The sequence below is a fragment of the Felis catus genome, chromosome B3 (genome assembly GCF_018350175.1).
Source record: "Felis catus isolate Fca126 chromosome B3, F.catus_Fca126_mat1.0, whole genome shotgun sequence".
Classification (NCBI taxonomy): domain Eukaryota; kingdom Metazoa; phylum Chordata; class Mammalia; order Carnivora; family Felidae; genus Felis; species Felis catus.
This window is the reverse complement of record NC_058373.1, coordinates 37082098-37106773: the sequence shown is the minus strand read 5'-3', so window position 1 is coordinate 37106773 and position 24676 is coordinate 37082098. Positions and strand designations below refer to the sequence as shown.

The window sequence follows — 24676 nt, the reverse complement described above, 5'->3', positions numbered from 1 at the left end:
AACGTATCACCATTTGACGCTGATATATTCACGTGTCTTGCCCTTCTTCCCATCTAGAACGTCAGCCCCAGGGGAGCAGGGCGGTATCTGTTCTGTTCGCTGTTCTATTTTCAGTGCCTGGGACAGAGCAGGAGCTCGGTCCACATGCCGAATGGCTGCATGAACGAACCCCTGCAGCAGGGGGGGAGTCCCGGCTCGGCCACTGACTCCCTGTTCAACTCTCTGCCTTATCTCACCTAGCCTGAGTTCCCGTGTCTGAAAAATGGAGGTGGGGAGTACCTCACAGTGCTCTGAGGAGTGAGCAAGGAAACGTGCAAAGTGTCTGTGACAGTGCCTGGCGCAGCGTTTAGGGCTCAACAAACGGCAGGTCCCTTCTATGTTCTCTGTCCTTCCGTAAAAGCTGGGACCTTCTCTGCCTTCCCACCCCCGGCACCTGGCACACAGCCAGGCCAACAGGGGCTTACATTCTGGGTTGCTGGGTTTCTAAAAGAAGCGAGGCATCCAGAGAGTATAAGAAAGATTTTTTTTGGTCGGGGGGAGCGCCTGGGTGGCTCAGTCTGTGGAGCATCCGACTCTTGATTTTGGCTCAGGTCACCATCCCAGGGTCATGGGATCGAGCCCTGTGTTGGGTCTGTGCTGAGCGTGGAGCCTGCTTAAGATTCTCTCTCTCTCCCTGTACGTCTCCCATCCCTCTCTAAAAAAATAAAAATAAATACAAGAGGGATTTGCGGGGGAGGGGGGCAGTGGGAGTTGAAGGAGAACGAGAATTCATTTAAAAGATGAACTGGTGTAGAGACAGGGGTTATGTGTTGGGGGGGTGCCTGTACAATGCCTCTTCCCTTGGCTGACTGCAGAATTCCAACATCTCTCTTAAGCTTCAGTTCAAGTGGACCTGGCTCCAGAAAGCTTTCCCCGGACATCCCTTGCTCTGACTGCCCCCCAAGCCCAGCCCCTGTGCTCACCCCCACATTGTAGCCATGGCTTTGTTATCCTCATCCCCAGGTCTGCTTAATTCATCTCTGTATCCCCGGGGGGCTTGAGTCATAGGAGGAACACCCAACAAATGCCAGATGAATGAACAGATAAAACTCCTTAGGTGGGTCCCCTGAATGCTGCTTCTAGGTTTTGGCACCTGCGACCCCTCTGCCTGGCAGCTCCCCACCTTGTTTATGAACATCTGTCCTCCTGACCGTGCCTCTTTTGCTCTCCAGCATCTCCTGGGGGTGGGGCTGGGGTTAACTCTGCATCTGGTGCAGGAACCCAGGCCACGGTTCAGGGACGTGGCCAGTGGAGGGCAGCAGTGTCCCATGCCCAGGATGCCCGTCTCTCCATAGGATTGGGCTTTTCTTCAAGGCCCAACTTCTCAGGAGAGCATTGCAGGAAGCCTCACCCCCCTTCCTGAGGCCCTGATTCGAGGCAGTCTGGTCTGTGACAATCTGGTTTTATCTAATTCAAAAAGAGTCCTAATACAGAGACATCCTGCATTCCTTGGTCTTGGAATTCCTTGGAATTCGGTTCGCACCAGACTTCTGAAGCATGTCATGTGCGTTCCTTAGATGTGAGGTGCTAATGGATGGGGAGGAGAGGGGTGGGATGTTCATTCTAGGCTGCCAGCCGGCCCGAGACCCAGCGTCACAGCCGGTGGAGTCAATCAATGAGCCTCGCCAGGGCAGGCGGGCCTGGGCTCCAGTTCTTTCCTCTAGGGCAGAACGTACAGGTCCCCCTTTCTCTGCTTTCGTGGGACTACTGTGGTCTAGAGCCTGCCGCCCCAGGCACTGGGCGAATGCTTGCTTCCGGCTCCCTCCCTACTTTTGCCCCTAACGTCCTACTGATCTTGCTTTTCCCCTCTTTTCTGATGCTGTGCTAACTGCCGGCAGATGGGTCCTTCTCTCTCCTGCAGACACACACGAGTGGAGGGTATAGGAAACTCTAGGGGAAGGGACGACCCCTTCCCCAGCTGGCCCTGCTCAAGCTCAGGTCTGCAGGGTCTCCAGGGGACTCACCTGACGGCTGGGATCCTCCTCGCGGAAGATGAAGGGACTGTGGAACTGTCTGTGCAAGGCTGCATTGACCGTGATCTTCATCAACTTGTACTTGAGCTGTATAATCAAAGGCCTTGTCAGAAGCTGGCCCCTCCCTGGGTGGGAGACTCCCCAGCACCCACCCCCTTCCCCTTATTCCTTGGAGTCTAGCCCAGGTGCTCTACTTTCTGCTTTTAATTTATTTTTATTTTTATATATATAGAGAGAGAGCGGAGAGGGGTGCAGAGAGAGAGAGAGAGAGGGAGAGAGAGAGAGAATCTCAAGTAGGCTCCATGCTGAGCACGGAGCCCGACACGGGGCTTGATCCTGCAACCCCAGGATCATGGCCTGAGCTGAAATCAAGAGTCAGATGCTCAAGTGACCCAGCCACCCAGGCGTCCCTCTACTTACTGCTTTTAGGGACCTCAGCCACAGATTCCCCAGCAGATGGAAATGGATTTCCTGGTTAGGGGCCAGCCTCACGTTGCAGCTGATGGAGACCACGTCAGAGTTGCTATGATTCTGCAAAGGGAGGTAGGTCTCTGGGTGAGCGGCCGGGCTCCGGGGGAGCGGGGGAGGCAGCTAGCCCAGCCATGACCTGAGAATGTGAGCAGAGGCTTGGGCCACCAGAGAGACGGCTGAGCTCCACCCCTCACCCAAGGTTTGCTCCTGGGGGAGGAGGCGCAGAGGACAGGGGACAAGGAGAGGTGGGGGTGGGGGACACATGGGCTGCGGCTGCCAGGGGATGGCACATGCTGTACTTGAAGTTGTGCAGCACTGGGTGTCTTCTGGGAGCAGAACTTTGGTTCAACGTTAGGGAACCTATAAATGTCATCACCACACAAACGGATCAAAGCAAACAATTGTATGACTGCTGTAACAGATGCAGAGAAAGCATTTGGGGAAATCCAACTTCTTTTATGATATGTATATATATAAAAAAAAAATCTCCCAAGAAACTTCCTGAATCTGAATAAAGGGTGTTTATAAAAACCCTACTACAAGCGTCGTGTTTAATAATGAAAAATGAATAAAAATAAAAAAAAAGTCAAGATCAAGACAAGACTGTTGTCATTTCTATTTCCCATTGCCCCGGAGGTCCTAGCCGGAGCCATAAGCCGAGAAAAGCCGTTTATAAGGATTGAATGGGAAAGCTTAACACTGTTATTATTTGCAGATGATACCGTAGTAACAGAAAAACCAAAGAAATCGTCAAATAATCAGAATTCATTGGGTTAAACTTGTTTGAGTCTCCTTCTTGCAGCCACCTCAACCCCCCGCCCCCCGCCCCAGGCCCGGTCTTCAGGGAAGTACACTACACCCAAAAAATGCTTTGTGAGGCGCTCGTTTGGGGGAAATAAAACTAAAACAGCTAAGATCTTTGGGGAAGAATAATGAGAGCGCGCTCAGAAAGTGGTTTCTGGGAACAGTGGCAAGCCTGGGAGCATAAGCCTGGAAACTAGCAGGTGTTTGGGGGAGGGCCTTGGGAGGTGACACGAGCTGCCTGCCGTCTCTGGGGACAGGGAGGCCCAGCTGGCGGGGTCAATGTCTCCACTACCAGCCATGTAGGTCCTGGCCTCCTTAGCGTTGTCCTGTCTGGCTCCTTCCCCTTCCCTCTGCTCATCTGCGTCCTGCTGGCCCTTTAAGGCATAGATGCCAGTCGACTCCCCCTGTTCCTTTCCTCCACTGCCCCTCTCTTGACACCTGTCACAGCCTTGTCCCCTGGCTTCTTTGGCATTCACTCTCATGGCCCCTGTGAGATGGTGAGCTCGTTAAGAGCCAGAAGTGTCTTCGCTTCATCCCGTTTCCTCTCCGCTTGAGGCGGGACACATTGCGCTCAACACGCTCTTAGTGACCGACCACCGGACAAGGACAGGAGCAGCCGCCCAGGACACTCACCAGCTGTGGGGTACGACTCAGGTCTTCCTCCGTCGGGGCGTGCCGGTACTCGGTGCTGTTTCCCCAGACGTTACAGGACGTGTCCACCTGCACGAGGGACACACACCCACCTCACAACGAGCACCGGCAGGCTCAGCAACCCCGAGACGCCCCTCTCTCCTCCTCTTCCCCGAGAAGGCCCTGCCCGCCCTGGTCCCGGGAGGAGGAGCTGAGGTCGGAGGACCCGGGGACACACCGGGGGCAAGTCTGTCTCCTAACTGGTCCCTTCCTTTAAGCCGGTTCCGGGGCGCCCGTACCTGGTCAGTAAGGAAGTCCCTCAGCATCAGCAGGCGGTTGCCGCCCCTGGTGGCGATGGGGACGGTGATCTTCATCATCACTCCATGGATGGGGAAGAAGCCCAAGTTCTGGATCTGTGGCCAGAGGGGGAGGGGTCAGCACAACCCCCAGCAGCTGGAGGGGCGGAGGAGGAGCTGCGTAGGGGCGACGCCCACGGCCAGGCCTGGGAAGCGGCCCCCTTCACGCCCCCTGGCATTTTCACTGTAGAGGTTCTGGAGCTCTGCCCAATCACGGTGGGGGCTGCATGGGTGAAGTTGTGTGAGGGCGTGAGGACGCTGAAGGGGCCGGGGTCCCGAAGGCCGAGGACAGGTCAGTGGGGCCATGAGGCTGGAGGGCAAGGTCACTTCCGTTGTTTTTCTTTTCTTTTCTTTCTTTCTTTCTTTCTTTCTTTTTTTTTTTTTTTGAGAGAGAGCGTAGAGTGTGGGGAGGGGCAGAGAGAGAATCCCAAGCAGGCTCCACGCCTTCAGCAAAGAGCCTGACCCGGGGGCTCGAACTCACGAACTGTGAGATCACGACCTGAGCCGAAATCAAGAGTCGGACGCTTAACTGACTGAGCCACCCAGGCGCCCCGGTCACTTCCATCTTCAGCCTCCCCCGGTGTGGGGACTTTGCAGCCTGGTGCTGGTGGCACGGTGGGAGCACTCGTGAATTTATTACGACAGAGACTCTTTAATTAATGGCGCACATTCTAGCCGCGACACCTCTGGTGTCTGAGCAGCAGTGATTACAAGCAGGGCTTTGGAATCAGAAGGACTGGGTGTCGCAGCCCAGGGCCACGACCACGTAGGAGCTGTGTGGCTTCAGGCGGCCGCTAACCCCCTCCTGGACCAGCCAGCCAGGTACCAGTGTGTCTGAAGTGCAGTTCCCAGCTGTCAGCCTGCCCCCGGCTCTCATGCGGAGTTCAGAGGCTCCGGGGGGCCCACACTGCAGACTGCTCAACTGCCTCCTAATTCTCCTTCTCGCCCCTTCCTCAGTGACGGGCACCGAGACAAATGCCACATTTCCCCGCCTCCCTACATAACTACAAGTGTGAAGAACCGCTAAGGACCTTCTTCAGTAGGGAGGGGCCTGCTCTTCTCCCCTTCCTTCTTCCTGGAATGAGAACGTGATGGCTGGAGCTGCAGCTCTCTTGGACTCTGAGATGAACTTGAGACCCTGATAATCGCGTGTTGAGGATGGTGGACCAGACGGGAGACCCGATCCTGAATGACTTCGTGAAGCTGACAACTCCAGACTTCTTTTATGGGGAGAATAAACCCTGGCCCATTTAGACCGCTGTTTTTTTTACATTTTTTAAATCCTATGCAGCCGCACTTAACTTTCACTGATACATCCTCACAGTCCAGCCCCATTATTTTCTGGACAAGGCCCAGGGAGGGGAAGGAACTTGCCTAAAATCACACAGTGAGTGGGTGACAGGGTTGGGCCGAACCCCAGGCACTAGCAATGATTCCAGACTCCTCCCCTCCCAAACGGGGGCTCCTCGGCTCTTACCTTGAAAACGCAGCTGAAGGGAGGCCCGATGCCATCATACCTCTCCAGTGAGCTATTGGGCTTGACCTCGTAGTGGCTCAGGCTGCTGCTCCTGCAGGGACAGAGGACAGGGCCGCCGTGAGCTCAGTCAACGTTGGCTAGATGGATAACTGAATGAAAGAGGGTGTGGGCATGTGCCTGGCTCTCCTTGACCACAGAAAATAGGTTTCCTCTTGCGTCCATCGGGAGAGCCGTGCCAGGAAGGATTCTGAGGCTCAGAGGAATGCACGCTGAGATCAGTTAGCAACATCCTCCTGTGTGGGACGGGCATGAACCAGAAGGGCCATTATTTGACATCCCTGCCCCGGGGCCTGGCCTCTTTGGAGCACGAACTCGCCCACTACGCCCCGTTCCAGCCTCTAGCAGTGGCCGAGGGAGGGCCTGAGCTTGCTTTCTCTGTGGTCGCTATTACAGCTTCATCCGCCTGGGAGCTCCCAGAGGACAGGCTGGGGGCCGGTGGTACCCGGAGGGGAGTGGACGACCGGACAGGATGGTGGGAGCAGTCTGCCCTGCGGGGAGCGGGAGGGGGAGCGTTTTCTCAGTTTGGCTGTTTAGAGTTGCAGGTGCAAGATGGTCAGGGAAAGCAGATGGGCTTTCAGTAGGTTTTATTACTATTTTAAAATTCTCTACAGATCATGCTCCCATTCACTGCCTGAACTTGGGGTGGACACCTCTGGCTGCCCCGGCCCTCGCCCTCCTCCCCTGCCCCTGCCGGGAGCTCCCTGGAGGCCAGATCTGTGTCTCCTCCTTCCGCTATTTTGATAGCACCCGCCCACCACGGATGAGGGGGCTGCACCCTCCCACCCCTCAGGGACACCCCTGGCTCCGGCTCACAGTCCCTGGGCACTGGAGCCCGGCCCCTGAGACCTCTGGCCTTATCAGGGCCCCCCCCAGGGGTACCCCATCTTGGGCCTCACTTCTCTCAGGCCTCCCCTCCCCCGGGGTCCCGCCCACCTGGTGAAAAGGACATCAGCCTCGTATTTGAGGTGGGAGCGCAGGAGGGCGGTGTTGTCTTCCTTGGTGCTCTCCTCCTCATCACTGTCACTGCAAGGAGAGCCCCCCACCGAGTGGTCAGGAAGTAACCCGCTTCTACCAGCCCAGCCAGCACAGCGGACTGGCTGGCTGCAGCCCCTTAAAAAGGGGCAGAGCAGGAGTCCTTCCCACCCCACCTCCCGAGTTACAGGTAAGAAAAGAGGGCTCAGAAAGGTTGAACGAACTTCCTAACGACACACAGCATTTACATAGTGCAACTGGGAGTGGAACACTGACTGTCCCACTCCTTATCCAGTGTTCTTTCTGTCCGGGATTTCCCCTGGGACATTTTTCAAGTTTACTTATTTTGAGAGAGAGAGAGAGAGAGAAAACGAACACAAGCTGGGGCGGGGCAGAGAGACATGGGGACAAGAGGATCTAAAGCAGGCTCTGTGCTGGCAGCAGAGAGCCCAACGCGGGGCTTGAACTCACCAACTGTGAGATCATGACCTGAGCTGAAGTCTGAAGCTTAACCAACTGAGCCACCCAGGTGCCCTGACATTTTTCCATCCGAAAAGACCTTATTCCCTTTACTCCGTGAGGATATCCCCTGCTTTGCCTGTCTTCGGGGGCTGCTGTGAGGACCATTACATGTACAGTGTTTCGTAACCGTGGGCTTTAAAAATAACTGCTATCGAAATTGCCATATAAAGGTGAAGGTATTATTATTTGTGTCCCGGCTGCCCCAGGCTGGAGAATGGCAGCAACACGGCAAGCAGCAGTTTGGCCTAAGCTAGGGGATTGGCAGGGGGTGGGCGGGGGTGTTCCCAGGGCAGGGCAGGGCAGGGGGGGACGGCCTGGAAGGGATCCCATTGGGCGCAGGGAGGGACTATTGCTAGGGGCCAAATGGGGGCCAGGAGCAGCGGGGAGGAGCGGGAGGAAGAAGGAGCAGGTGAGGCCCTGACCTGCCAGCCGTGAGCCGGATCTCCAGGTGGTGCAGGAAGACGGATTTGCTGAACTCAAAGTCTAGGCGGAAAGCCACCTGCGAGGAAGAGGTCAGTCGCTGGAGCTGGGGTGGCTGGGAACTGCGTCTGGGCCTGGCCCTCCCTGCCCCTGCCCCTGCCCTGGGGGAGGAGCTGCTGACTGGGAGCAGCTGGGGGGCGGGAGGGCCAGGTGCCGGCTGAGCTCAGGACCTGGCGGGGACAGCCACGGACCAGAGCTCCTCTGATGGGCTCTCTTGGCTGTGGGGCCAGCCCTCCTCTCCTCTGACTTCCTTTTTTGTTTTCAACTACAGGCAACTAGAAGGTAGCAGGTCCAACTTCAACTTCAGACTCCTGCAGGAGTCCCTGGGTGGGGAAGGGGAGGTGGCCATCACCAGGTGCCGCAGGATGCGGGGCCAGAAGCCAGTGGTAAGATGCCTCACGGGCCCCTTCTTCCCACACGAAGGTGAGGCGGGGTGAGGCCAGGAGAAGGGGGGAGGCTGCTTCGGGCCACCCAGCACGTTAATAAGGCACCTGCCTCCTGGTCCATCGGTCCTCCCACCACGCTGATGGCCCAGTCCAGGTGCTTTGCCTGGGTCCCCTGATTGTTGCCCTGTGCCCTCTGACCCTCCTTGCCACCTTCCACCCCACTCTGGGGCTTTCCACAGACTCCTGTGCTTTTCCCGGGTCTGGCCCTCTTGGGTTTTCCTAAAGAGATCTTGAGGCCCCATTCTCGACTTGTGTCCCAGTTGGAGGGTTCTTTGGCAAGGAGCCCTCATGGCCCCCCGCCTCTCGCCCCCTCTCCTTTCCTTCCACTGCAGACCTGGGCCCTGGAAACATGCTGCCATTCCCTGGCAAGCTCTTGCCTCAAGCTCTGATTCCTGCTTTACAGGCAGCCTGGTCTCAGATCTCCTCCTGCTCCAGAACCTTCAGTGGCTGCCCACTGCCCAGTGGAGATGGGTAAAAGCCACACGATCTGGAGTCTGGAACTTGGAGATTCTTCCTGGCGAACTTGCTTCTCCCCTCACACGCCCTAGCCACTTTCCACATGCACTTTTAGGCACATGGTAAGTGCTCACGAAATGTTAACTTTTCTCCCAATCTCTTGCCATGCTCACAGGAGGATGACAGAGGCTGGACTCTGAAAAGCTGTGTTAGGATACAGGACAGCGGGGTTAAGTGGCCAAAAGGTGGGGGGGGAGAGTGGTGGGTGGGAGTGGTAGGGGTCCCCCTGAGGTGAAGGGGCCTGGATGTTCTTTTGCGGGGGGCTGGCTAGTTAGGTCATTTAAGAGTCATTTCCTGGGAGAAAAAACTAAAAAGCATGCTCAGGCATCCTGCTCCCTCCTCTGTTCTCCCCTCAGTTCACTTCCATTTCTCTTGCATTCCCAGTGCCTCCCAGTTCCCGCCTGGTCCCGCCCCCACACTGTCCCCAGCCTCAACCTTGGCCTTGGCCCGGAAGAAGGGGTAGCTGACGTTGCAGACTTTCTTGTGGAGTCTCCTCTCCTCGTTCACGCACTCGATGCTGCCGTCTGAGTCGTCCTGGAGGTGGGTGGAGGGCACCATGGGCAGCAGTTAGGTGGGCCAGAGACCCAGGTCTGGGGGCCACCCGTGCCGCCCCCACCGTCTGTACTGAAGCTGCAGTTGGAAGGAAGCTGGGACCACAGGGGCCCTGGAGAAAGGGGTGGCGGTGGGCTTGAGGGGGAAACACCACCGGCCCCCCAGCCTATCTGAGCTGGGGCCCCACTGGGCTAGCACAGGCGTCTGTCTCCTCAACACAGGTCCTGAGGGAGGGGACTCACAGCACTCTAGACCGATGCTGCTGGGTGGCTGTGCGTTCATTTGCTTGGGTCTCATTTTGCTTACCTGTGAAATGGGGATGACAGTACCTACCTCATTTAGTCGCTATGGGCGTTCAATGATACAATGCATATAAATGCAGTGCCTAGTTCAAATCCCAGAACGGTGTAATCGCTTGCTAGATGATGATTTGTACCCGCTGAGGGCCCTGCACCCTTGGGCCCTAAGCTGTATGTCTAAGGAACATGTCTGTTTCCTTGGATGTAGATGTAGGTTGGTATGCTTTTGCCTATGTGTGTACAAAATGTATGTGATCAGGCTAACACATTTGTTTCTGGCTAAGGGGGTGTTTCCTCCACTAGAGTTCCCCTTGGCTGGATGATGGGGGGCATCTCCTGGGCTGGGGATGGATGGGAGGCATCCTGTGAAGGAGCCAGGAGCCTCTTCTCTGTTCTCAAAGCCCTCCTTTGCCACAGAAACAAAATCCCATGACTCCTGGCCCCTGGGGTTATGAGACTGTAAAGTCCGGGCCAGAGAAGCGGTGAAAAGTGGATGTAGGTTTCAGGCTCAGTTTCCCCTAAATATTCCAATTGAGACAGATACAAAAATCTCTGGGCAAGACAGGACTTTGAAAGGCCATCACATGGCCTCCTCACCTTCACTCAGGGCTATGGGGGGCTTGGCGGTGGGGCCCAGCCCTGGGCCTGACAGACCGACTGGTGGTGGTTCTGCAGTGGAGGTGAGGACAGAAGGGCCCTTGTGCCTGCCCCACCCCACACTCTGGGCTCTACACTGACACTCTGGGACCCCCGAGGGCAGAGGCTGTGTCTGACGGGACCTGGGTCCCCCAGCACCCACACAAGACAGCGGTGTCCTGGGTTTACTCAATAACCACGTCTCCAGGACTTCTCTCATGCCCTGCAGGCCTTCCGGGTTATAGCAGGCTAGCACTCAGGCACTCTGGATGTCCCTGGGGCATACACAGGGCTGTGCCTGGGACTTCTGTGGGGCTGAAGGGACTTGCGTGGCCTTCTGCCGCTTTGGGAAGGCACTCGAGAACACACGACATGACTGTGCTCTGCCGTGAGGAACCCCACCCTGCCACTTAGCAGCTCTGTGCTCCTGATCGGGCCCCTTAACACCTCTCTGTGCCTCAGTCTCCTTCTCTGTAAAATGGTAACCAAGAAGAAACAGGAGCCTGTCAGGCAGAGGAGGGAGGGAGTCCAGGCAGGGGACCACACGGGTAGGGCCTCAGTGTGAAGGCAGGTGTGCTGGGAAGCAGCAGTGGTGGTCGGACTAAGGGTGTGGGGGTGAGCGCAGAGGTGGCAGGTGATGGATGGGGAAGCGGATGGGCCTTGAATGCCACAACAGAGTCTGGAACTTGTTGTGAAAGCAGCTGGGCATGATGGTCAATTTTAAAGTGGGGAGTAACCTGTTCCGATTCTTGTTAGAAGGGCCCTTTTGAGAAAGCCTGAAGGATGGACTGTAGGCAGAGGGTGTGTATGAGCTGGTGTGCATATGTATGGTGTGTGTGTGTGTGTGTGTGCGCGCACACGGCCTAATGAGGGCCGAGGACACAGGCCCAAGGACGTTCCTCCCCTCATTCCCAAATGGGTCAGACCCTCATCTGCCGGTGGTTCTCGACCCTGGCTCCACACTCACATCCCCCTGGCTGCTTTAAAAGCACACACTGCTGCAGGCCCCACCTCAGACCAGATCAGTCTGAATCTCCAGGAGAAGTCTGACCACAGGTGCTCGCAAGCTTCCAGGTGATTCTCGTGGGCAGCCAGCCAGGCCCCTTGGCTGGATCCGTCCTATCCTGCCTCTGCCCTTAGCCTCAGGAAGGCCAGGCAGGTCGCCAAGGTCTCACCTTCTGGATCAAGCTGGCAAACTGCAGGTTTGCTGACTGCGAAATATTTAGGACTGTGCTATAGGCATTCTCGCCCCTGTTCTCCAGCACGGCCTCCACTGCCACCCGCCGGCGCGTGCTCTCTATGATGAAAACCGCCGTGTCAAAGGTGAGCGTGTACGTGGAGCAGTCCTGCACAGGCTTCCTCAGCACCCTCTGGCAGTACTCCCTGTGGGAAAGAGACCACCAGGGATCAGGCAGATGGAATGGGGAATGCAGGGCTAGGCCTCCCTACTCACGTATATGAAAGAGCAGACCTAGGCCGGCTGACTAGTGACTACGTCCCTGAAATGGCCGCAGAAAGAAGTTCCTGCTCAAACCTCAGAACACGCCTCCTCCCCTTAAGTAACTTACCGATTGATGCTTTCTTCCGAAGTCTGAGGTGGGAGGAAGGGGAGTGTGAGAGGCGTGGAAAGTGTGAGTAGAAGAGGGAGGGCTTCTCTCAGGTAGGGGCCAGAGGCAGGAGCCCTCAACCCTGTCCAGGCTTAGAATGACCTGGGAGCGTTTTACCCCTCCCCAAACCAATTAATCAGAGTCTCTGGGGATGGTGTTTGGTGCTATTTATATAGCACAGCTAGGCTGACAGCCACTGGTTAATAGGTGACCAGTGAGAAACGTTCTGTATACACTGAGGCCAAACATGTTAGAGATCCTCAGACACAGTGGTTCTTAAACTTCAGTGCATCAGAATCTCTTGGAAGACTTGTTTAAACACAGACTGCTGAGCTCCACCCCCGGGAGTTTCTGATTCAGTAGGTCTGTGACCACCAGGCCCAACATTTGCATTTTTAACAAGTTCCAGGTGATGCTGATAATTGCTGATCTGGGACCACACTTTGGCAGCCAATCTGCTGAGGCCACGACCCTTCCCCAGCCAATCGGCTAAGGCCACGATCCCTATGAAACCTTTGTGCTTTTGAAACTCGCTCTCTCTCTCCCCGGTATCTCACCGCTGCGTTGGTGCAGATAGGAGATTGAGCTCCAGCTAGCTCGAATAAAGGCTCTTTGCTTTTGCATCGGACTCGGCTCCCTGGTGGTCTTTGGGGATCACGAATTCTGGGCATAACAGTATATACCCCTTCTCTACTCAGCATGTTTCCCTTTTGGCTTTGGCTACCAGGAAGCTCAGAGCCAAATGTCAAGACGATCTTGATTAGTAGCCTAGATGGTTAGAATATTTGCTTCTTCATCCTTCCCTAAAGTTTGTTTATGCTATTTCTATTTATTGTATATGTCAGGGTATATATGTCTTCTACCTAAATATCACAGAGTTAGGTAAAAGTTGAGCATGAATTATTTGAAAATATAGGGCGCCTGGGTGGCTCAATCGGTTAAGCGGCCGACCTCAGCTCAGGTCAGGATCTCGCGGTCCGTGAGTTCGAGCCCCGCATCAGGCTCTGTGCTGACCGCTCAGAGCCTGGAGCCTGTTTCAGATTCTGTGTCTCCCTCTCTCTGACCCTCCCCCGTTCACGCTGTCTCTCTCTGTCTCAAAAATAAATAAACGTTAAAAAATTTAAAAAATATTACATAAATTTAAAATAGGACATTTTCTATTTTTTTTCCCCTTCTTTGCTACAAAACCACAAGTCCTCGTCTCCACCTTTTATCTGTTTGGTAGTAGAGGCTCCAAAGAAAGGATTCCTTTTTCAAAACAAAGTTTGAGGAGGTAGGATAACTAGTAGTTTTCATTTTACAGAGGAACTGACTGAGGCCCAGAGAGGGAAGAGACTTGCCTGAAGCCACACAGGAGTGAGAGGCAGAGCCTGGGCTAGACCCAGGCTCCAAGTTCAGTGTTTGATCTACGCTGTCTGCAAGAAGGATGTGCAGGAAATAATCCAGCTCCCCGGAGCCCTGGATCCACCAGCAGGGAGGGAAAGGAGTCAGGGTGGGGGCTGGGAGGGGCCAACTCACATGGCTGTGGGCAGGTCACTGCGGGCATCCAGCAGGAGGTCAGGGACGCAGTGCTCGTCCTCACTGCAGCCATTCCAGAAGGGCACCTGGGCCAGGGAAAGCCAGGGAGGGGTGGGTGGGCGGCCCTTTTTGCTGGGGGCCATCTCTCACCCCTGCAGCACACCGGCTCCTCTCTCTACCACACTAGATACAGGCTTTGTCTTCTCTGCCCTTTCCACGGACACCACCCTGCTGTTCCTCGTGCTTTTGCCCAAGTGCCCTCCTCTAATAAATACATGGCTCAAAACTCAGCTCCTCCTGGGTCTCTCAACTGAGCCGGTAGCACAGAACACCCGCCCGCCCCACAGGGTAGTTCCAGTCCACATTTACTGTGGGGGGCAAGGTCTTAGGTGCTGGGGATACAGGATGAGGAAGACAGCTTCTGCTGTCAGCTCATGGGGAAGAACTGTGTGAATAAATAATTATAGTGTGAAATGTGCAAAGAAAAAAAAAAACAGATCTGTGGGAGGGATAGGAGAGGCAGAGGGGAGGAAACAGTTATTTTGGTCTGTACCTGGTCAGAGAAGCCTTCAGGGAAGAGACAGTAGGTCAGAGTTCTGAAAGATGACCAAGTTAGCTGGATGGCCAGAGGGACAGGGGAGTCGGGAGGAAGGATGAGCCTGTGTAAAGGTCCTGAGGCATGAAGCAGCATGGTGCGTTTGGGAAATGACGGCTGGCTTAGTGTTGCTGTCATGTGGGGGGCGGGGAGAGGAGGGAGAGACGGGTGGGGCCAGTTCTCACAGGGCCTCGGCATCATGCCTTGCAATGGACAGGAGTCACGACTGCTGGGCAGGGGCAGGGGAGGGGGAGGGACAGGACTGTCGGGCCTGCGTATTGAAGGCTCCGTCTGGCGGCTGGGGGTGGATGCACTGGATCGAGGCTAGAGTCAGGGAGACCGCTGAGGAGGCTGCTAAGCGTTCATGCAAGAGAAGATGATGATGTTGGAGGCATCCAACATCTGGATATGGAGAGGAGACAACGGGTGAGGGCCGCCAGAGGTGGGGTCCCTAGGACCTGGAGTTCATCAGAGCTAAGGAGGCAAAGGGCCCAGGACGTTGGCGGAGTCCCTTTGTCCGTGCGTGGCACATTTATACGTGGCGGGGTAGGCTGAGTTCAGTTCTGGGGCACGTTGAGTTTGACACGCCCGTGGTCCTTCCAGCTGAGGAGTGCGACTGTCCCTACCAAGGACACGGCCCAAAAAAGGGGAGGGGAAACAGGTGTCACAAAGGCCACACGGTATCCGAAACCCACGAGCTTTTCTCACAGGTGAGCTCCTTAGCCGCCTCACTCAGGTCCACACGCGCATCCGTGGACACGTTTCTGTCAAGCACAGCCCCCGGGTCGGCCGTCAAATGGCACACACTTACAGCGAGAAGCAGGCACGCAGCAGCCAGCAGAAAAGGCAGCACAGCCATGTGACAGGGGGCAGGGTGAGGCCACGCAGTGAAGGGACAGAGGTTAAACACTGAGTCTGAGGACTCTTACAGCGGCCCCCGGGGGCTTCGCTGTAAGCTGGCACCCACGTGCCCCTCGGTGACGTCAAGTCTCCGATGAGATGCCCCCACCCCGCCTGGCAGGCTGCGTAAAAAGTGTGAAAACTATATTACAGCCTTCAGAAGCATTTCCATCCAGTTGATTAAAAGGAATAATTAATGCGATAAGCAAACGCTACACTCAATTATGTGGAACAGCTCATTGCCCCGGGAGGCGAGCTGCCGCGGCGTGGAACAGACGCTAAGTAAGAATCTGTAGAAGAGTGACGGGCGGAGTATGTCTCCTTCGCTAGAGACTGGGCACTAGAAATCCAGATTAACAAGATTTTTAGCAATTTAGCCGCTACTCAAAGCCCTCGATAATATGACCCAGCTTGTCTTTTTCAGACCTATTTCTCCTTGACATTTTTTAAATGTTTATCTGTATTTGAGAGAGAGAGAGAGAGACAGTGAGTGAGTGCGGGAGGGGCAGAGGTGGAGACACAATCGGAAGCAGGCTCCAGGCTCCGAGCTGTCAGCACAGAGTCCGACGCGGGGCTCGAACTCACGAACCACGAGATCCTGACCTGAGCCGAAGGCGGACGCATAACCGACTGAGCCACCCAGGTGCCCCCAGCCTGCTTTTTCCCACTTCCATGTCTTGGATATACTGTCAGCTCTCCTGGAACAAAAGCCCACTCTTCCCATTTCTGCATAGCTGAATCTGGTCTATTCTTTAAGGTCCAGCCGACAGTCACCCCCTCCAGGGAGTCTCCCTGCCCTGTCACGTGATTACTCCATCACACTGCCTCTGAGCTCACCCCCGGCCTACAACGCTTACTGCCACCTTGCATGGATATCATGAGCTGGGCAGAGAGTGTGCCCTGCCCGTCAGTCTGCATTGTGGGCTTCCCCATGCTTGGAGAATGAGTGGCAGTTCTCATTCGTTTGCCGTAGCGGCTCTGTAATTACTGCGACGAGGAAAAACCTTAATGACTCAGCGGGTCACCTCTGCTCCTCTCCTGGCTCACTGATGAGGACTCTAGCCTGGCCAGGCCATTCCCCCCTTCTCGAACTGGGTAACATAACCTCTCTTATACATCTGTGATGCAGAATCAGGAGAAAGGAGGGAAGGTGTGAGGGTTGAGGGCTGGGTGGTGGAGTCTGGGAGGTCTGGGAAGGCAAAGGGGGAGGAGCTGAACGCAAGGAAGGGGTGAATGGGAGCAGAGAGGGGCTTTCAGAAGCATTGCTGTCGGCCACCCGATCCTTTTATGTTGGAGAAATACAAGTAAGAATGTGAGTGATTCTGAAGTTGTTGTTTGCTGGCGGGAGTCTATAAAACTATGAAATTCTCAGAGACACTGCTCAGAGACTGGCCTTCAGAGGCGATGGTCTTCAGAGAATTGTGGCGAATGTGAAAGTTGTTTCCCGAATCCTTAAGGCTCAGGAATTAGATATTACGTGTTACGGATTTTGCCTGCTCTCCCAGCACAGCTCAGACAGAATTAAACTGTGACCTTTTCTTTGAGGGGGATTTCGGTGGGAGTTTGGAGGTGTGGGGGGCATGTGAGTGTTCAATACCAGAACGTTCTGATGCCTCTGGAGCCAGGGGTTAGGGAGTGTGATTGAGGGGGCTGGAGCACAGCTGCTAGAACCTTCTAGGTGGTTGAATCACCTATTCTGGCCTCCAGTGCCCTCACCTGTAAATGAGGGAGGTGGGCGATTGAGACCTAAGGTCCCTTCTGGTTCTGTGATTCTCCGGGACCTGTTCAGAGCTCGCCCTGTGCTGCGGATACAGGGGACCCTCCACCAGGAGAGGCCTGGCCCTCCCCTACAACACGTCCAGCCCGGGTCACAAGGGAGGAGGGATGGAGTCCTGTTGCGGGTTTGCAGGGCAGGAGACAGGAGGGTGCAAGAGGGGAAGAACTTTGTACCAGCGCACTCGGGATCTGGGCTTTGGGGAGGAGGTCGGGTGGGGGGGGGTTGCTGACGGCCAGGGCTGTGTGCCCCATGTGCAGGGATGTACCGAGACACGGAGGGTGGTGGGCCAGCCGTCGTCCAGCATGGGGCCGTGGTCCGGGTCCTCCAGGGAGTACTCGACCGAGAAGGCCACCGGCTTCACATAGTCAGCAGTGTCCTGTGTGGGAGGAGATGAGGGAGACGTGAGGAGGCGTGGGGTGCCCATTTCTGGGCCAGGATGCTGAGAGAAAATGTCCACTTTCCTAACACAGGAGGGCCGCTTCCCTGTCGGCCTCAGGGTGAGTCCGGGATGAGGGGGTGTGCTGGATGGATGGAGGTTCAGCAAAAGCTCCTGCTCGGCCTTCAAGGCTGGGCACCTCCCCCCCCCCACCCCCCCACTCAGTTCCTCGGCCTCCAGGGAGCCAGGCTGGGCCCACCACCCCATGTGCACACCCTGTCCAGAGCCCTTACTCCGGCTGGCTCCTTATACGGCATTCGAACTGCCTCTGTGTGCTGATCTCCCTCCTTCAGAAGCACTTGGCACAGGGCTTCATGAATGCGTTGAATCGATGAACGAACAAATGTGTGGACAAAACAGGGGCTGTTCCGGTGGGGGTCCGGGTATGGTTGGTAAAGAAGGGGATGCTTAGAGATGCCTACAAAATCTCCCACGTGGAACCCAGATCCTGACACGAGTGGCTTCTTTGTATCAGGGCAGTGACCCTCAAACTGGAGGTTTTCCATCCCCGGGGGTGGGGAGGGAGGGGGCAGCAAAACCCTGAGTGCTGAGCCCAACCCCTAGTTTCTGATGCTGGCGGGTCTACCGTGGGGCTTGGAAACATGCATTGCTAACAGGTTCCCATGTGATGGGGATGCGGCTGGTCCGGGGGCCCATGCTTTGAGAACCAGGACAACAAACACCTCAGAGGGAGCCACGTATTAACGGACGTGAGGACCTCCCATATCTGCTCACTTTTCTGACTTTTGGCCTTTGGACCACGGGGGTCGGGTGGGCTCTTAGTGCCCCCTGCTTGCATCTTAAGGCTGGAGCAGTGGCCTGGGCATTTGGAGTTTGTGGATGAGGCAGACCTCCTATCCTCCTCCTCATCCGTGAAATCAGGCACCAGGCCACTGCTGGTTCCCCCTCTCTGCCAGGCTGGCTGCTCTCGCCTCCTCCTCCCTGCTCGTCCCTGCTATGAGCCTGTCCTACCTGGTCCTCATCTTTAGCCAATGCCTGCTTCCATTCCCTCCGGCCATGGCCCCCACACCCTCTGTGAGCCCTCACCGAGCCCAGATTTCACCCTCTGCTAAGGAAACGGCAGACATCACAGGGCTGGGGAAGAAGGGATTTTGGAGGTGGGTACCAGAAGTGATAGATAGTGTGTCCCAGTAGGGCATGAATATGGGGGGCGGGCAAGGTCTGGGACAGGGTACCCCAGCTGAGCCTTCTGAGGCCCCAGCTGAGCTCTCTGCCTCTCCTATGGCAGCACCTCGTCCAGCTGTGTCCCCTCCCTGTTTGACCTTGGTCTCTGCTGGTGGGGCTACTGGGCGTCAGGCTCACCAGGACATGGAAGTTGATCCGCTCACAGTGCTGCTGGCTGGAGGAGAGCAGGACAGCTCGGTTGGTGTATCGGTCCCCACCCTCATCCAGGTGGGCCCGCGGCGTGTACCGCCTCTCATCCATGGTGGCGTTGTATCTGATGCCTGGAGGAGGGAGAGGGCAAGACCGTGAAGGCGGAGCCACGTTTCCACTCAAGACTCTGCCTGTCTTTTAAGAGAGCCTCCTGAAAGCCAGCCTCCTCCAGGAAGCCCTCCAGGCTGGCCGGGGAAGAGCTGCTCTTCTCTTCTCACCAGGCCCTAGTGTGGGTGGGAAACTCTGGTGTGGGGAGTGAGAAAGGAGAAAAAGGAGGGGCAGATGGGGCTGGCAATGAAGGGAAAGAGAAAGAGACAGAGATGTAGGAGAAATCAACGTGGTGGAAGAGAAGACAGAACAAGCGGCCAGGGCGATGCCCCCGTTTGAGACCCTCCTGGAGCGCCGGACGTCCCCGCCTCTCCCTTCACCTTCCCAGGTCCCGTCAGGCGTGGGTCAGAGCCTCCACAGGCCGCAGTTCCCACCCCACGAGGCCTTCCCACTAGCGGCTCCAACCTAAGACACTGCTCTGGGGTTGAAGGCCTGCAGCCTCCTTCCCTGTAACTGGGCTGATCTTTTGCCAAATCCAGGAAAAGCCTCGTCTCGTCCCCTGTACCCCAGCCAGCCCTCTGGGTGCACCGATTCTTGCACCTTCCTCTTTTTATAAATAGAAGTTGAAAGCAGCGCACAGCCACCCAGGCTCGCCTTTACCTTCCCCCCACCCGCCCCCCACCCCCCATCCTTCTGGTGAGCCCTGCTCCCTGGCTGAGAAGCTTTCAGAAATCCCGGTTTCCTGCAGTCTGGTCCCAGAACCTGCAGCTGTCACTTCCTGGGGCCGCCTGGGTCCAGGGCTGCCGTGAGTAGGCGCCTGGCTCAGAGGGAAACTGCCCTGCCCTAGACCGACACCCACTCTGAGCAGTGACCACTCCCACTGGGGGTTTCATCTGTCTGACCCTCTTGTTTCCTGCTTCCCCTCCTGGGTCTGACTCTTCCTCTGCATCCTGGCTGTCCCAGTTCCCTGTTTGCGTCCCAACTTTGCATCCCAACTCTTTCCTTCTTCCTCTGGCCCCTCCCTTGCTGGTCACTGCTGCTCACTGCCATCCCCTTGCTTCTTGGAATTAGATCATCAAATGCAGTCATCAAGGTGGCTCGAGTTGTGACCTGGCCCTTAAAGCCTATTTCAGTGAAAGCCCTGGTTCTGAAACAGAACAATCCCAAAGTCTACGGGAGGTGGGGGGGGGGGGGGGGGGGGGCGGTGGCGGTGGAGATTGGGGCTGGGGGGAGCGGGGAGAGGTCTGGTTTACCGACTGTGTCCGTTTTGAAATGGGGTGCCAGGAACACGGGCGTGAAGCAGAGGAAGGCGGCCAGGCAGGTGGCGTCCCTGCCGCTGCGTTTGCAATCCCTGTGGAAGATGTTGATCTTGGACGGCTCAAAGTGGAGGCTGGCGTTGATCTGAACCACGGGACGGGACCTGGAGCAGAAGAAGGAGTAGCTGGAGGGTGGGACGTGTGGCTGCTGCGGGGGCCCAGCAGAGCGGGGGACGGAGGCGGTGCGAAGCGGATGGAAATGGGATCTGGAAAATCTTGGAGGAAGGCGGAGAGCGGCCCCGGAAGTTAAGGTTTTGGGCAAAACAGGGACAGGTGGGTGGAGGGCAGCCACATAGCCCCTAGAGGCAGCCCTTCGACATTTCCCAGGGGCTGTATTTGCTGCAGACCACACTGACTGCCTCCTGCCTCCTCATCCCATCCCTGGACAGCCATTAGAATACTCTGGAGAGTTGTAAAAAACCCTGATGCCCAGTTTGTCCTCCAGATCAAATCAAATCAGGATTGGCATCGACATGTCTGAAAGCAGTGCCTCTCGAATTTTAATATGCTCGCACATCTCCGGGGGATCTTTAAAATGCAGATCCTCACCCAATAAGTGGGGACCAATTCTGTATTTCCAGTAAGCCCTCGGCTGAAGCTGTTGCTGTTGGCCCAGGCCCAAGCTTTGAAGAGCAAGGTGTTAACGCTTCCAGGTGGTTGCAATGTGTGGCCAAAGTGGAGAACCATTCGCTGTTAGAGAGATTCCCCATCTATCCACCCGACACGACCCTATCCAAGCAGGCATGGAAATGCAAATGTATTCTTGTATTGGTCTAAGGAAAACATAATCAGAAAACGAAGTACACCGCCTCTCCAAAGCATGCGTTTCTAAAACAAGAAGGAAGTGTAGCGTGATCATCTGTGCTAATGCCCCGCTCTTAGCCTAAGGAATTGTGCCTCCCCTGCGCTGTGCTGTGGAGAAGGGGGTTTGGGTCTTGGCTCCACGGTTCCTCACGGACCTCGGGCAGGTCACGTGATCTCTCTGAGGGGGATGTGAGAGCCAAAGGAGGTAAGTGAGAGGGGCCCTTTGTGTAAAGTGTAGAGTGCTGTGTAAACACAATAGCTTACATTAGCGGTTCCCAAACTTGGCTGCCCGTTGAAAACAGATACCTGGGGAATCTTGAAAGTTTACCGCTTGCCTGGGCCCCTTCCCTAGACGTTCTGCTTTACGTGGTCTGGGTAGAGCCCGGCCTGTGAGAGTTTGAAAAACTCCCGGTTTGTGACAACACGGTTGGGTCTAGAGGGCGTGATGTGAAGTGAAATAAGTCAGACGAAGACAAACACCGCATGCCTTCACTTATATGTGGAATCTAAAAAGCGAAACAAACGAATAAACCAACAAAGAGCAGCACTAGACCTATAAATACAGAGAACAAACTGAAGGTTGTCAGAGGGGAGGGGGAGGGGGAGTTGGACAGAAGGGGGGAAGGGGATGGGGCGCCTGGGTGGCTCAGTCGGTTAAGCGGCCAACTTCAGCTCAGGTCATGATCTCGCGGTCCGTGAGTTCGAGCCCCCCGTCGGGCTCTGTGCTGACAGCTTGGAGCCTGGAGCCTGTTTCAGATTCTGTGTCTCCCTCTCTCTGACCCTCCCCCATTCATGCTCTCTCTGTCTCAAAAAAATAAACGTTAAAAAAAAAAATTAAAAAAAAAAGGGGGGGAAGGGGAGAGGGCAGTACAGGCTACTGGTTGTGGAATGTATATGTCATGGGGTGAAAGGCGCCACATAAAGAATATAGTCAATGATATTACAATAGGTATGGTGACAGGCTGTACTTGTGGTGAGCACAGCATAATGTATAAACTTGTCGAGTCACTATGTCGCACACCCGAAACTAATATAATGTGTGCATCGCCTATATGTGAATTAAAAAAAAAGAGAGAGAGAGAAGCTCCCAGTCGATCCTAACGGGGCAGTTTGAGATCCACGGGGTTGGATCCCAGAGTCTTCCCAGAAGGCCCGGACCCACAGTTGTACCACTGCTGAGGTAGCACTCAGGTTTAGACCTCAAAAGTTGGAGCTTGCATGGGTCCTTTTGCAGACTGATTCTCTTGGGGTGTGTGTGCATGTGTCTTGTTTCCTGTAAAGGACTTGGTTTGTGTGTCATCCTCCTGACCTGCTAGGCCATGTCTACCGCCTACCCTGGGTCTTGCTCACCCAGAACCAATACACTGAACCTCTACCGCCCAAGCCGCTCTAGCTGTCACCCCCAGAGATCCATAAGCCCCAATATGCGAAGGGGACCTTCAGAGAGAGGCCGTGGCCCTGGTGCACGGCACCCCCAGCGCTGCCTTTAGATGGCCTAGCGGTGTGGGACAGTGAACGCTCTGGCCATGGAGGATGGGCGGATACGAGGATCCCCCAGATACACTGCTCTCCCTCCTCCCCTGCAATGGTCTGTTGCAAGAAGCAGAGATGTGTCCCACCTCGCTGGAGATCCAGTGAGCAAGTGAGGCCCCACTCACGCCTGCTCCCCTTTTCTGCTTCAGCATCCTTGACCTTCACCTCTGCCTCTGGGATGAGGCCATTCCCAAAGCATTAGCATGACCTCTAGTCTGGGGCTCTGTTTTCTAGGGAACCCAGGCTAAGACATCTCCCGACCGGGCCATAATATTCTTGGCGACTGAGAGCGAGTCCACTCCTTCATTCTCCGCGAGGAGTCGTTAGGATACCTCTGTTTCATGCCTTTTTTAAGTTGTATGAAAAATGGGTCTGTGTTCATATAAAATTACACGCAGGTGGAAAAAGATGGGTTGGAAATATGCCAAAATGCTAACAGCGGTAATGTGAAGTGGATGAAGCCCTGAGTGAGTTCTTTCTTTATTTTATAATTTTTCTTTAAGTTATTGGATTTATAATGAAAAATAGCTCATCAACATACATGAAAAATTAAGCCTTTTCTGGCTCAAAAATTGCCAACGCATCACATGGCAAAATATATGGACTTTTAGAAAGCTCCTTTTTTTTTTTTTCAACGTTTATTTATTTTTGGGACAGAGAGAGACAGAGCATGAACGGGGGAGGGGCAGAGAGAGAGGGAGACACAGAACCGGAAACAGGCTCCAGGCTCCGAGCCATCAGCCCAGAGCCTGACGCGGGGCTCGAACTCACGGCCCGCGAGATCGTGACCTGGCTGAAGTCGGACGCTCAACCAACTGAGCCACCCAGGTGCCCCACCTTTTTTTTTTTTTTTTTTTAAAGCTGTAGACCATTGATAAAGAGGCCCTGAAGAAAGAAAGAAAGAAAGAAAGAAAGAAAGAAAGAAAGAAAGAAAGAAAGAAAGAAAGAAAGAAAGAAAGAGAGAGAAAGGCCCTGAGTGCAGATGGGTGGCAAATATCTGATGCGCTGGTGCAGAAATGAGACCCTCAAAAAGGAAAGAAGAAGTCTGAAGGGGTTTGGAGGAAAGAAATCTGTATTACGTAGAGATTCTTTCACACTAGGGGAGAAGGGAGATCCTTCCAGCTGATAAGAATATCCTCAGCCTGTCCTTTAAGTAGCCTGAAAAGCTGAAGTGGAAGAAGAGCCCAAACAGCCAGAACTTTTGGGACAAATTCTAGGAGGGGCTTTTGGACACTATAATCTTAGAACTCTGTGGGAAGAGGGATTTGGACTTCAAGACAGCTTACAGTGATTCCACAGAAAGGAAATTTGTAATCACGAGAGGATTAAGAACATGAGGATTAAGAGGGTGAGTCTGGCTGACAATGATTAAAGACAAAGGGACAAAGGTCCTGAAGAATATTTTTAAAACCCGCTGTCTGGGCGTCTGGGTGGCTCAGCCGTTCAGCATCTGACTCTTGGTGGGGCCCTGATCTCAGGGTCGTGGGAAGATGGCTCTGCACTGAGTGTGGATCCCGCTTCAGATTCTCTCTCCCTCTCTCTCTCTGCCCCTCTTCCCTGCTCTCTCTCTCTCTAAAATAAATAAAAACAACAGGCCCCTTCCCCCTCGCCCCCCGCCAAACCCCGGTGTTCATCCTGACCCTCAGCGAACCCACCACAAAATCACAGCATTGCCAAGGGCGCCCACCGCCAGGTCCACCAGCCCATCCTCGTTGAGGTCCAGTTGTCCGTGGATGCTGCAGCCAAAATACTGGAGGCCGGGAACCAAGTCGGAGGCGGCAATTCTCTGCAGGAAGTGGGAAGAGAAAGCCAGGCATGGGCACTGTTCACACAGGGCAGGACAGGACAACCTTCGGGGAAACTACAATCGGGAGCGCTGGAGAGAGCCCTTTGGAACCATCAGGAAGCTTCCGGCCCAAAGCCCAAACAGACCCCGCTCCTGGTCTGTCTGTCACGGCACCTAACGTCAAGTCATTCTTTTGGATTAAGATCTCGCGTCTTAAAAGGGTTCCCCATTAAGTGTAAATACATGTTCCCTGGCAGGTAACACAGCGGCCTCCCTGACCATGGTGTGTTAGACTACCTTACTAACAAAATACGTAGGCAAAAGTGAGGACCCTGAGGGCATGGGACCCGAGATGGGTCCCTCTTGAGGCAGGCAAGGTTTCCAGCATGTGGCATTTCCAGAGAAGAGCAAGCCCACGTGGGAATTCTCCACTCTCTGTCAACTGCCTGCGTGTGTGTGGGGGGGGGGGGGGAGGGGCTGGGGGTGGGGAGTGAGGTTAGGGTCCCTGGGGTTTTGTTGTTGCAGGGGGAGATAAAGCTACGCAGGGAGAGGGTTGCCCGCAGGGGTGATGGGAAGGTCCAGAAGACAAATGCACCCGTTTCAAAATCCCGACTTGAGGCAACTAGAGCTAGGCCAGACTGGGGTCTTTTCCTGCAGGAGGGCACAGAAGAGGCTCCTGAACCGGATGCTCCAGCAGGAGCGGCCAGGACTCCTGGTCCAGCTCCAGC

The 24676-nt window shown here is 55.2% G+C and overlaps 1 protein-coding gene across 1 annotated transcript in view; it reads right to left on the bottom strand.

Annotated features, from left to right (window-relative positions):
* ITGA11 (integrin subunit alpha 11) overlaps positions 1 to 24676 on the bottom strand; it is a 127078-nt gene that overhangs the window by 3948 nt on the left and 98454 nt on the right. Inside the window, exons 15-28 of the mRNA XM_023255135.2 lie at positions 23818 to 23948; positions 19763 to 19929; positions 18390 to 18532; positions 16896 to 17006; positions 13359 to 13444; positions 11409 to 11616; positions 9182 to 9280; positions 7727 to 7803; positions 6744 to 6833; positions 5751 to 5841; positions 4217 to 4330; positions 3921 to 4007; positions 2433 to 2543; positions 2004 to 2099 (exon numbers count right to left, since the gene is read on the bottom strand). Coding sequence (XP_023110903.2) covers positions 2004 to 2099; positions 2433 to 2543; positions 3921 to 4007; positions 4217 to 4330; positions 5751 to 5841; positions 6744 to 6833; positions 7727 to 7803; positions 9182 to 9280; positions 11409 to 11616; positions 13359 to 13444; positions 16896 to 17006; positions 18390 to 18532; positions 19763 to 19929; positions 23818 to 23948 — 1611 coding nt within the window. The remainder of the gene's footprint in view (positions 1 to 2003; positions 2100 to 2432; positions 2544 to 3920; positions 4008 to 4216; positions 4331 to 5750; positions 5842 to 6743; positions 6834 to 7726; positions 7804 to 9181; positions 9281 to 11408; positions 11617 to 13358; positions 13445 to 16895; positions 17007 to 18389; positions 18533 to 19762; positions 19930 to 23817; positions 23949 to 24676) is intronic.